This window comes from Hydra vulgaris, chromosome 01 (assembly GCF_038396675.1).
Source record: "Hydra vulgaris chromosome 01, alternate assembly HydraT2T_AEP".
Classification (NCBI taxonomy): domain Eukaryota; kingdom Metazoa; phylum Cnidaria; class Hydrozoa; order Anthoathecata; family Hydridae; genus Hydra; species Hydra vulgaris.
The window spans coordinates 10,503,298-10,517,665 of NC_088920.1; the positions used below are offsets into that span (position 1 = coordinate 10,503,298).

Here is a 14,368-nt window from a genome sequence, read left to right on the forward strand (position 1 = left end):
GTGCCACCTGACAGCATGGTGGGTGCTACATATTGCCAAAAATGTTTCTCTACTAAAGTAATTAAAGTTGGGTCTCAAAAGAAATTTCATAAAAAAGTTTAATATAATGTAAAGTGTAAAAATTTAAATTTGAAATTAAATTTTTTCAACTTCATTGTAAAAAAATTAACATTTTTAAACAAAACTTGAAAAAAAACAACACTTTTTCAGACGTTTTTTAACAATATCTTTTTTAAAATGGTTTTATTTAACAAGCTTGTTATTATGAAATTTTTTTAAAATTTCACTTCTTTCGAGCCCCAACATGATATACTTTACGAGAATTTTTAGTGATATATGACACCTACAATGTTGTCGGGTGTTCTGTCAACTTTTTTTTAAAACTAGCTTTAATATTGCTTAATAAATAATCAGGTCACAAAAGTTCATCATTTGAGACCACAGTGGAAACAAAATGTAGTTTTTTCTCGTAATCAACAAATCAATAAACAGATAAATTAAATCAATAAACAATAATCTTTTCTCCTAACTAAAACTCTGATATTTACAAATTTTTCCTCAATATATATACTCTATGCTTTTCCTAAAATATCCTTCAAAACACCGTCATAAATCACCGCAAAAACATATTTACAATTATTATTGGTAAAAACTATTAAAGCTATTAAATCTCTAACGTCATTAAATGTTCTAGAACTTTCCGGAATTACACAAAATTTTGCAAACCCTATTGCAGAATACCCCAGGGTACTATACTCAGGCCACTTCTTCTTCTTGTTTACATGAATGATCTTCATAAAGCTTCAGATTTAATGTCAGTCATGTTTACTGATGACTTAAGTTTTTTTATCTAATAATAACATATCAACATTATTTCAAAATATCAACATTGAATTAGCAGAAGTTTCTGATTAGCTTAAAACGAATAAGCTTTTACTAAGTGTTGAAAAAACAATATTTCATCCAACTTCTAAAGCAAAAAAATAACCTTATGATTTACCTTTACTTATTATTGATAAAATTCAATTAAAAAGAGTAACTAATACAAACTATGCAAATATTGCTTAGAAAAGTGACAACAAATCTTAACTGGAGCCTCTTTATCGGCAACAAAAGCATGTAACTCGTCTTCTCAATTTTAAAGACAAGTTTACTAATGCTAAGTCTCTTTTATTCAAACTAATGCCTCTTTTATTCGAAATAATGCCTCTTTTATTCGAAATAAAAGTTCTTATATATCAGTTCAATGTTTTTTAAACACTTTGTTTTATGCACTTTTATTTTAACTCCCAATTTCTTTCCACAATTTATATACATTAAAAGATTAAAACAAATACAATTTAAAAAATCAATATTTTAGTTCTACAACCAACTTTTAAGACTAATTTTTAGAAATCAAGCATTACATTTCATGGAGATTTTCTTTGGAACAAAATAGCTTAAAATCATTTCTTTGGAACAAAATAGTTTGAAAACATTTTGATTTCTCTTTTGAATGTAATTATCTTTAATTATTTTTATTTTAAGATAAAAGCTTGAAAAAGTCAATTTGTCTCTGAATGATTAATTTGTATATTTTTAAACGCCTAATAACTTGCTGTAGTTTTTATGTATGTCTTAATTTATTTATGTAATAGTTTTACGAGATTTCTAATTTACGAGATGTTCTCAATAGCAAAGTATGATTGGTTTTTTACGAGTAACATCGTTCTTTTATCTTTTACTTATTTCTTGTTATGTACCGTTTTTTACCGTTTTTTTATTTTAACTATTTTATTGTGTAACAATTTACTAAAAAATGTTAAAAAAAAAGAAAAAAAAAAGTGAACAATAAGTGGCACCCACTATAAGTGGCCAGCCGATAACAATCGAACATATGATATAGTAGCTAATCATCTACTTGCCACTTTTGGTGGCTCCCACTAATGAGCCAAACAGTAACCAATGTGCAAAACTACAGCTTACCACTTAAGTATGTATTACTATAGCATATATTAAAACACATCTATAGTAAGATAAAATATTATATAGTAAATTAATTTATTTTACCAACTTGTTATTTTGAGTTATTAAAACTTTGATGGTATTAAAATTTTGGGTTCGCATTAAAAACCATATGTACTTTATATCAATTGACAAGCATTTCTTTCTTTTAGGTAGCATAACGCTTTCGCATTTTGAACCAACCAAAAAAGCATACGGTAACTATATAATATTTATAACTAAATATTTCTCATATCTTTAATATTTAACTTTGTATTACTTAAGTAATTCAATTAAAATATTTTAGAAAAGAATTTTATTCTTTGATTATTCTGGAAATAAAGTACAAACTCTGTTATTCCGGAGGTTAAATATAACCTTGTTGTTTCGAATTTAAAATTTAAAACAAAGATTTATAAGTTTTTAACTGCACCTTTTAAAATCTGCTTCTATTGTCCATACTATAACGACTTGTTTTTCCGCGCAATGGCCTTGTTCGTCAAGGTTTGTGTTTTGGAGTTTAAGAGTTGAGAGAATGTAATAACCACAATTATGTAGATTCCTCGTTTGAATGATTAAGTTTCACAATTGAGTAACTTTTATATTTATGATCCACTGCACAATGCCGAGAAGGCATTGGGGAGGTAAATTAACATGAAAAAAAAAAAAAGTACTTGAAAAGGCTTGACTTACTTAATCAAAAACTCAGTTTTTACTTACCAACTCAAAAATTACAATCGCATTTTTAGCTCTAATACATAGCCTTGGTTTACGGAGCAAAGACCAAAGACCATGTGCCATATCTTAAAAAAAAATTATAAAAAAATAAAAAAAAAAAAACTTTTTAGTAAATAGTTAAGCCGACTTAAATAGAGCTGTCATAAAGAACTAGGGTTTAAAAATTCCGGAAATTTTAAAAAAATTGCATTAAACTTATAGTTGTTATATACTGATAGTTGTTATGTAGTTGTTATTTATGAGATTTATTTCTTTGTTTAAAAAAAAATGCGTTTTATCATCGTACAGATCGGGTATTCTTTAAACATTTCAACAAAAAATACAAAAATAATAAAGACCCACAATCAAGTTTTCATAGTCAATTTAAGAATAACGCATTTTTTATAAAAAAGCAATAAAACGCTCAAGTTGTTATACATTACTTTTGTGAAAAAACAAAAAGGAGATGTTTCCGAGTTAGGAAACTTGTGTATAACATATTTCTAGCTTCTATTAACTACGATGTAAAATATTCACAAAATACAAAGAATGAATATTATTTAGATTAATAAGTTTTATTATGTATTACTTTTGTAGAGTATCTTAATGTAACAATAACTTTTTATACGTAAAGAGTGCATACAAAGAAAATTTTAGGGGGAGGGTGTATAGAGGTAAAGGCGTTCTACCCCCACAAATAAGGTGATTTTCAAGTTATAGTCAACTTTTTAACGAATTTAATCGACTAGTCGGGTATTTGACCCAATCGAACGATTAGAGTAAAAAAAAAATAGTTCCGTTTATTTTTTAAAGCAAAATATTTATGAATATATAATATATATATATAATATACAAATAACTAATGATTATAATTACAAACATTTTTTAGATGCAGCAACATATTGTGACTTCTCAAAATGCGTACTTCCTAAATGTCGTTGTGGTGGTGAGGACATTCCAGGAGGATTACCCATCGGTCAAACTCCTCAAATTGTTCTTTTAACATTTGACGGTGGCGTAAGAGATAGCAACTATAATATTTACAAGCAATTTCTAAATAGTATTTATAAAAATCCGAATGGATGTCCTATAAAAGCTACTTTTTTTGTTACACATGCAAATACATTATACGAAAACGTTAAAAGTTTGCATAATAATGGTGATACTTCTTTACTTGTACATGTTTACAAATATATACATATATATATATATATATATATATATATATATATATATATATATATATATATATATATATATATATATGCATATATATATATATATATATATATATATATATATATATATATATATATATATATATATATATATATGTATATATATATATAAAGTATATACAATTTTTTCTTTGGCAGAGTGTTTCTCCTTCTGTATGTTCATGAGAAAGAAGGGCAAACAGTCAGATACAGAAGAAGAAACAGTCTGTCGAAGAAAAAAATTGATAAGTGTTTTTACTAATTTATTATTGTAGAATCTATTTATAGAGTACACTAACATAATTTTTATAAAACATAAAACAACATTGCAATTTTTCAAATTATGACGCTAAAAATACTGACCATTGATGACCAAATGACCTTTCCACCAAACATATATATATATATATATATATATATATATATATATATATATATATATATATATATATATATATATATATATATATATATATATATATATATATATATATATATATATATATATATATATATATATATATATATATATTTATATATATATATATATATATATATATAAATATATATATAAATATACATATATATATATATATATATATATATAAAAATATATAATTATATATATATATTCATATATATATATATATATATATATATATATTATATATATATATATATATATATATATATAAATATATATGTATATATATATATATATATATTTATATATATATATATATATATATATATATATATAATTATATATTTTTATATATATATATATGTGTGTATATTTGGTGGTATTATATTTGTTTATTACTATTTATATATGTTGTAATATATAAATATATGTATATATATATATATATAAATATATATATATATATATATATATATATATATATATATATATATATATATATATATATATATATATATATATATATATATATATATATATGACGTCGTGCTCATATATGTCTATGAAAGCGGTGAGAACATAACTGTTAAATGCTCAGTGACAAGGCAAGGTTTAAAATCTTTGCTTAGAGAATTCAATTGAATTACTTATCACAAATACTATTTTAATTTTCTAAAATAAAGATAAAATGCTCAATAAGATGTGAACGATGCTCTGTGACAAGAGCATTTGGTATGCTAGAGCACTTTAACAACTAAGTGTTAGAAGAAAAAAGCATTGGAAAACAACTTTAATAAACAAGCATCAGAAAAAACTTGGCTCCTAAAGTGTCACAATTCAGTTCACTTTAACATTTTGAACATTACAGTTCACTCAAAACTTTTTAACAATTCTAAAATGATTTTTATTAAGAAGCAATGTATGACACAAAATGTTGGCACAAAATGGAGATAAATAATATTTTTCTCCGTTTTGTAAAATATTGCTTTAATATAATTTTCTAATATAATCTAAATGTTTAAGTCTTTTTGTAAACTGCTTTAGATAAAACAAATCTGCTCATCAATCAAAGACTTAATTCAAGTATTGCTCAAACTTAAATCTTGTAGTCTTTTATGCAGAACGTGTATATAAATTGATAAAAAAAGTTATCCAAAAAGATCTAACTATGGCATTTTCTCATTTTTTAGAATCTCAAAAATCCAAAAATCCAAAGATTCTTTGGATTTTTGAGATTCTAAAAAATGAGAAAATGCCATAGTTAGATCTCTTTTTTTTCACTAATTTATTACTGGTCTGTTCTTAATCTGATTAATTACTGTTTATGTAGATTACAACAATATTATGTATATATATATATATATATATATATATATATATATATATATATACATGTATATGCATATATATATATATATACATATATATATATATATATATATATATATATATATATATATATATATATATATATATATATATATATATATATATGTATATATATGTATATATGTATATGCATATATATATATATATATATATATATATATATATATATATATATATATATACATATATATATATATACACAATTTAATTATAGGTCATGAGATTGCCGATCATTCACTCACTGACAGAACACCTGATACTTGGTGGAAAACGGTAATTTTTCCTTAGAATATAAGAAAACTATACAGTTTTTTGTCAGAAAAAAAGACTTACATGTAATTATATATGTAACTATATATATATATATATATATATATATATATATATATATATATATATATATATATATATATATATATATAGTATATATATATATATATATATATATATATATATATATATATATATATTACAGTGTTCCAAAACTATATCATAAATTGAATTTCGATATGCGGAATACTGCATTTGGCATCAGATTGTTTATAAATACCAACAAAAAAAAAATTAAGTCTCTAGCTAAAGCGAAAGGTTATTTAGGTGAATTTACTTTTATTTTATTAGATAAAATTTGACTTAAAATACACTTGAACACCTAAATACAATTGTTACCTAAACAAACAAACAAATTGGTGCGTGATAAACAAACAAATATGCTTGTCGTAAAACCTTTTAGTGAATTTTTTTACATAATAAATCATCAATTTTAAGGAGAAAATTGTTTTAAATGCAACAAAATGAACAGCATATAATTTTAGGAATGCAAGCGCATGCGCGGATACAGCATTTGTTAACGTTTGAGGTTAACATCCAGACATAGAACAAACTTCAAACATATATGTTATACTTATGACAAACAAGGATGCTTTGCAAAAAGTTGCAATGATTGGAGCCTAGGAATAATAAAACCCTAAAATTTTAGCTACAACTATCCCAAACCTGAGAGCAACAAGTTGATACATCGTTTTTTTTTACTATTTTCAACTAAATCTATATTCATTGATAAAATTTAAAATTGATACAAAAATCTTTTAACGTTCGAAAACAATTAACAATAAAAAGTTTGAACCCCTGCCCTCAATTTGATAGGGTTAATCGTTTTTCTCAAACATCAAAAAGTCACTTTATTTAAACATCAAAAAATAATATTGTAATATAACATAAACCAATATTATTAATACAATTAATATTTAACTAAAAAATTTTAAGATCTTTCTTTGAAACGTTCTTTGAAATCTTTTGCCGGTTCCTCTGAACTACCAATACATAATATTGTAATAAGTATTACTTATACATTAACAATCATTATTAGTAACATCAACTAAAAATCACATTTATATTTCGTTTATATTTATATACAAAATACCTGTAGAGTATTCTGAAGCCTGTCTTCATCGTGTGTTCTCTCAATGAAATCTTGAATTAACAAAAGGTAGCACTGCTCTTTGATAAAGTCTTCTAATTTTAATGTAGGAATAGTTTCAACCTTAGTTTCAGGCCTCATTTTAATCAGATCATTTAAATCCGGGATATCAAAGGAAAGCAGTTTCTTTAACATGTTGGTCTTAACTTGGGTTTTCAGATCCTTATCAGCAAGACCAAAAATTACTTGTTGCGGAGACAGATACCAAATATGACGAATAAGACTTCGGTAAAAAACCTTTCTTATTGGTGCAAATTCTTTAAACTTGTCTACTGTTTGTAGCTGAAAAGCAATATTAAACGCCATTAAATCATTTGAATGTGTTTGAGAATCATTTGAATGTGTAAAGAGAAAACAAATGACAAATACTTGGCCTGACTCCAATCCCAAATCTGGTCATAATTGGAATTCAATTGTTAAGAACATCTTCCATACTTAACTGAAGGCAAACTTTGATGCCACTCTGACACATTTTCTGTTTTTTTTTGGACTTTAGCTGGAGGTAAATATAGTTCGTTGGACTCCGCTTGATTGTCACTATCTGTGCTTGAAAATTCACCGTCCGAATAGTTACTCTCCTTTTTGTTGTCCATGTTCCCGAACTTGACCATATCCCCTCTCAGACAAAGCCTCAAGAATTTTATGTCTTCTTTCTTAGCCTCACCATCCCTATTTTAATCACTTTTTATTAAATCAAATATGTTAAATTTACGCATCATTAGTTTTTATTGTTTATAAAACACACATCATTTATTTTTATTGTTAGCCATGCTTTTGTCAAAACATAAATAAAAATTGACTCGGATAAAAATCAATTTTAAATCATAATTTATTATAAATTATTATATAAAGGTAAATTCACCTTATCAACCTTTCCCTTGAGCTAAAAACTTAATTTTTTGTTTCGTTTTTCTTTATGGATAAAATTAACATTTTATCCATAAAGAAAATAATTGCACATTAAAATTCGATATTTGGTATACATTTGGGACTTCCTAATATATATGTATGTTCTCTATGTTGTTCTACACAATACTTGTGTAATAGTTAACCCAAATTTAAAAACTTTTTAGTCAACCTACCAAGAGCTTGATTTAGAGATATCTGGTCAAAAGCAAAACATTGAGAGAATTGGGATTTCAGATGTCAAAGGGTGGAGAAGTCCTTTTCTTGCTATTGGAGAAAATACATACAAAATTCTTTCCGATCATGGGTTTTTATATTCAAGTTCAATATCTCTTGTCAAAGGGCAAAGATGGTGGCCGTACACCATGGATTATCTGAATAAAAATCTTCCAGATCTTTGCCCAAATTGTCCACGTGGTAAGTTGTTACATATAATAGAGTAACAGAGGGGTGCGTAGCTATAAATCATTCAGATTTTTTTTTCAAGCTAGACGGAATATTTTTAATTAGAAAAATAAAATTTTGTCGCAACTTTGTTTTAAGTAATTGCTTGAGTTTTTTAAATTAAATTCCAAGTAAAATACTAAATTAACTCTCAACTTTCAGATTCATATCCTGGATTGTGGGAAGTTCCATTAAATCAATGGGACGATGGAACTACTTCCTACACTTGTTCATACTTTGACGCATGTTTTAGAAGTCTGGTTGATGGAGACTCTGATTCTGTTTATAAATTATTTATGGATAATTTTCAAAAATTTTACAAAGATAGAAAGCAACCGTTTACTGCATTTGGCCATGGCGCTTTTTTTGATCATCCTTCTTACACGTGGAGAATTGAAGGTAGGCATTTTGTGAAAGCTGGCAAATTTTACATTTGATAAAAAAAAAGTTTATAAGTACGTAGAAACGTTAATAATTGTATTTAGTGTGCCCAATAAAAATATTTTTATAGCAGCATCTTTTAATATATAAATCCGTTCCACCTACTATTCAATATCTTTATACTTAAAATTTAATCTTTATTATTTAAACCATATTAACCAAAAATGTTGAAATATTTTCGTCATGTATGCATTTGGCATTGTATAATCTCATTTAAAAATTGCAGTAGTACTTGTTGTTGAGCATACTTTTTCATACCTTTCTTCAGGTTTCATGAAATTTTTAAGAGAAATTTTAAACTTACCTGATGTATACTTTGTTACGGTTTCTCAAGCCATTCAATGGATTCAGCAGCCAACTCAACTTCATCAACTCAAAGATTTTAAGCCATGGCAATGTTGAGCCGTTCGAGACATTTAAACATTCGATTTTGTTAAAAGTTTTTAGAAAATTAAATAATTTAATATTTTGTTCTTTATTATTGTATTACTATAATAATAATGTGAGTAGTCTTGTACGTTTAAAAGTTTAATATTATTAAATATTATAGATGTGTTTTTATTTATATTGAAAAAATAAAAATAAAAAATCAATTGAACTATAAGTGCAATTAATAGCCATCAAATTCAATTCAAAACTAAAAAAATTTTGTTGACTGGTTTTTACGAGTAAAGCGCTAGATAATCAACAGGATGCGAACAGGGAAAGCAAAAAAACTATAACAATAACGATATATAAGAACTGCCTTACGAGGAAAACTACAATAAATTATAGTTAGGGTCGTTTCCACACCTACCGTGAGTCGACACTTATCGTAGGTTTTAAATACGAACATAAATTTTGCAAAAAGTAGTAATTATTTTTTTTTTTTATATTTTTTGTATCAACAACATCGTCATGCACTTCGATTACAATACATAGAAACCGCAATACATAGTTACTTAAATGAACTCAGTGGGTTTATTACGTCAGCCTATGAAAATACTTTTTTTTTAAGGACCAGCTGTTAGAAGCGTTTCAAAAAAAACAAGGAAATTTATGAAGATAACATAAAATTTAATTTTAAATTAACTTAATCAGGTAAATAAAACAAGAATTATTATTACTATTATTAAAACAACTCATCATTATAGTATCAATGTAGTATTTTTGAATGTACGATAAGTATGAACTAAAAAAATGTCATTCCATACATATCGTATGTCCAATAAACAATCAATTTGTTTCTATTTTACTGTAAAAATAAATAATATTTTACTTAGATTATTTTACAATGGCACGAAAAAAACTTTGTAGTTCAAAACGAAGACTTCAATATACAGATAGTCAATTACGTGATGCTATTAATGCTGTTAAAAAAGGTATGGTTATGTACAAAGCGAGCAAGACGTTTGGAATTCCTTATCAGACGCTTCGTGATAAAATATCCAGAAGAACTTCTTTGAAAATACAACACTGCGGGTATAAATCAGTTCTAGGTGAACAAATTGAAAACAAATTAGTCGAGTGGTTATTTACATGCACCAGAATGGGATTTGCCATGTCTGTAGTACAGCTATTAGATACTGTGCAAAAATATTTGAATTCCAACAATATAAAAACAAAATTTACTAACAACCGTCCTGCAAAAGGTTGGTTTTATGCATTTCTTCGCCGCCACATACAGCTATCTCAAAAACGAGGTGAATACTTGAACCGAGCTAGAGGAGGAGGAACTGAAAAAGCCATTAGAAACTGCTTTACTGAAATTCCGAAGCTTTTAGAAGAAAACGCTCAATATTTAAATGATTCGATGCGCGTTTTCAATATTGATGAGAGTGGTTTTCAGTTGTCACCAAAAACGAATTTATTAATTCGTGAACGAGGAAAAATACTTATGAGGAAGTGCTCGAAGTAATAAAAAAAGCATCACCACTTTAAATGCCAGCGAAACTTTTGCTCGTTCATTAACAATTTTTAAATATGTTCCTCTTCCAAATAGAATTATAAATGCTGCTCCATCAGGATGGAGTATTGGAAAAAGTGAAAATGATTGGATGAACGCAGAATGTTTTTTTGAGTATATAACAAACGTTTTTTATCCATCTTTGATAAAAGAAGAAATTCTTTTACCAGTTATAATTTTTTTTGATGGTCATGTGTCACATTTTTCTATCGAATTTAGTGAGTTTTGCTCTAAAAATGGAATAATTTTTGTTGCTTTGTTCCTAAATGCAACACATATTTTGCAGCCGCTCGATGTGGCAGTTTATGGGCCAATGAAAGCAAAGTGGAAATTGTTTTGCCGACAATGGCGCATTGACTATGAAGGACAAGAAATAAACAATGAAAATGTACCAGAAGCATTAAACTCTTTTATAATCGATCCTATAATGGCAAATAATATTAAAAGTGGTTTTAAAAATACCGGAATTTTTCCATTTGATGCTAATAGTGTTGACTACAAAAAAATTGTTCAAAAATTATCTGAGTCAACTGTTGCTCCGGCTCCTTATTTAGAAGAAAACCATTCAAGTGTGACTTTATCAGCTTACTCTCCCATAACCTTTATTGAAAAGTGCATTGATTTTAGTATTTTAGAGCAGTTTAAATTGGCTGACAAACATTTAGGTTGGAAAGGTGATCTTGAATACCTCCAGTTGTATCATTTTTGGAAAAGAGCCTTATCTTAAACATATAAGACCATAATTTTACCTAATGAAATACAACAGGGTAATAAAAATCTATCAACAACTGGTAATTTAGAAAATGAGAAAGGTATAGCCGATATGGAAATGCCTGATTGCAATAATGCAGCTGTTATAGAACCAAAACCAGCTTGTTTCAGTTTAAAAATAGCAGCAGAAATAATAAATCCAATCGAAAGTGTTTTAATATGGCCAAAACAACCAGTCCAATGGTCCAAGCGCAAAGTAGAACGTTAACCATCGGTTGTAACATCTGAAACGTGGCAGCTAATTCAGAAGACAAAATTGCAAGAAAAGTCAAAAATAAAGGATGAAAAATTAAAAAAGAAACAATTAGCGGCAGATAAAAAGTCAAAAGTAGAGGAAGAAAGATTAAGAAAGAAACAATTGGCTATGGAGAAAAAGTTATTAAATGAAAAAACTAAAAAAGAAAGAAAATACATGAAAATTAAAAAAAAAAAGTTGCAAAAGTGTCAGAAAACGAGTTTCATTTAAATGTTGATAATAATTATAAAATAAGACTTAAATAGTTATGATGAAACTCTATCCTTTCCATTTTAGGAACTTAAAGGATAAGTATACTAAAGTAATGGAAATGCTTTAAAATCTTTACTTTTATTTATAATAATGTTTTTATTACTATATAATTAGTGTTTATTTGATAATAAACATTAAATTTATTTAATAGTCTTATTTTTTAATTTTACACCTAAAAACGCTTTATAAAATGTTACCAATGCACAGTGGGCCAGTAGGTGGACAAAATGGGAAAAATTTTAGTTGTCTAATCTTGAAAACCTATTTAATTTTAGTATCTACATATATTAGGAGAAATCTATTGATAATTTATTTATATTAAATCCCTTAGTTACCAGGACTCTAAGCATTTGAATATTGAGATAAAATAAAAATAAATAAAAATTATAAATAAGTAATTAACTGTGACATCAACGTTGTGTTATATTTCAATTACATCTACGTTTTTGAAACAAAAAATTAGTACATGTTATTCTGGAGTATTTAGAGATAAGAAAAACCAATGTGTGAAATAAATTTGTCATAGCATGTTATCTCAGTTATACTTTGAAAATCACAGATTAAAAAAAAAAATTTCTTAAGAAACTTATTTTTTGCCGCACAATAACTAATAATTACCACAATTTGCCATGTGTTGTCTTATATTTATTTGAGCTATATGATGCTTCAATCGAGTTTTAATTGATTGCTCGTCCCCTTAAATCCCCGTTCAGATTTTATGTATGCTTTAACTTGGTTGCTATGGTACTAAATTTTGCATAGCAACAACTCATTTTTACATTAACGTTGGTTTAACAGTATTTTACTTGCGCTAAATACACAATATTGGGGGTATGTATTAAAATGAGATTCAGAATTCTTATGAGGTTAACTTTTTTTGGTTACTATGGATACCTTACTTTGCATAACATAGCAACAACATATTTTCGGTAGTTGTTAGTAATTTAATTACTAACACTGACAGTAATTTAATTACTTTTAATTTTAATAAATAACACTTGTAGTAACTTAATTACTAACAAGTATTAGTAGTCCAGGCGGCATATATATTATAACATTTTACTTTTAAATACAAAATACTTGTTATAATAATTATTTAGATATGGTTTTGTTAAACTTAGACATTCATAATTTTCTCCAAAAAAACAATCTTAGTATTTCAAAACAAAATATTACTGAAGATATATTAAAATTCATTCAGCCAAAATTTGCTGATTTTAAAGACGTTGATTTTAGACATGCTGTTCAACGATTTGTTTACTTGTATAAAAAAAAGTGGAAATCTGCAAACTATACTGTGAAAAATTTTGAAAAGAAGTTTGTGAACTGGCTTAATGAATATTTAATCGTCAGAAAAAAAGACAATGAACCAACTGCAAGTAGACGTGGTCGAAAACCAGTTGCATTTGATAATAGTTCTAATAAAACTAAAAAACGGCGTGTATCTTGTTTAATTGAATCTCATTCATCCAATGAATTATTTTTTGCTGCTAATAAAAAATTTAGAGATGAATCTGTTGTTATTGCTGCCAAGAATGTTTTAAATATATCAAATACAGATAAAGCAACTAAATATTCAGCAGACGAAGCACTGGCTATAATAATTGATGCAAGTCTGACAAAAGCTTCCTATCAATTGATTAGAAGCGGAGCCTTGGAGAAAGAATATAACATCTACCCCGCTTACAATGATGTCAGAGATGCAAAATTGAAATGTTATCCTGCAAACATAACAGTGGAGGACTATTCAGCTTCAGTTCCTTTAAAAGATTTAATGACTCATACTTTGCAAAGAATCTGTGCAGTTCAGGAACCTGTGCTAAGGCACTTGATATTGAACGACAAAGCAATAAAAACAATGACACTACTTTGGCCAGTAGCACCATCAAAACCAGCCGTGTAAGGCTGGTTTTGATGGTGCTACTGGCCAAAGCATTTATAAACAAGTTTTATCAGAACCCGACATTAACAGAGATTTAAAGCGTGAAGAATCATTATTCATTACTTGTCTTGTCCCATTGGATTTGACTGGATTTAACAACAGCAACGAAAAGGTGCCTATTTGGAGAAATCAAAAGTCGTCCTCCACAGCCTATTGTAGACCCATAAGATTTGCATACAAAATGGAATCCAAGGAATCTGT

General features: G+C 26.6%; 1 protein-coding gene across 1 annotated transcript; it reads left to right on the forward strand.

Moving 5' to 3' along the window:
• Positions 1 to 10,274: 10,274 nt before the first annotated feature.
• Positions 10,275 to 11,673, forward strand: LOC136074076 (uncharacterized). Its single transcript, XM_065786377.1, has 2 exons — positions 10,275 to 10,894; positions 10,983 to 11,673. The coding sequence occupies exons 1-2, from the start codon at positions 10,275 to 10,277 to the stop codon at positions 11,671 to 11,673; spliced, it is 1,311 nt and encodes a 436-aa protein (XP_065642449.1).
• Positions 11,674 to 14,368: the final 2,695 nt, after the last annotated feature.

Bases quoted from the DNA above. Each gene is read 5' to 3' on its own strand.
- LOC136074076 (XM_065786377.1), top strand. From the start codon at position 10,275: ATGGCACGAAAAAAACTTTGTAGTTCAAAACGAAGACTTCAATATACA. The intron at 10,895-10,982 runs GTAATAAAAAAA...TCTTCCAAATAG, and splicing joins CTTATGAGGAAGTGCTCGAA to AATTATAAATGCTGCTCCAT.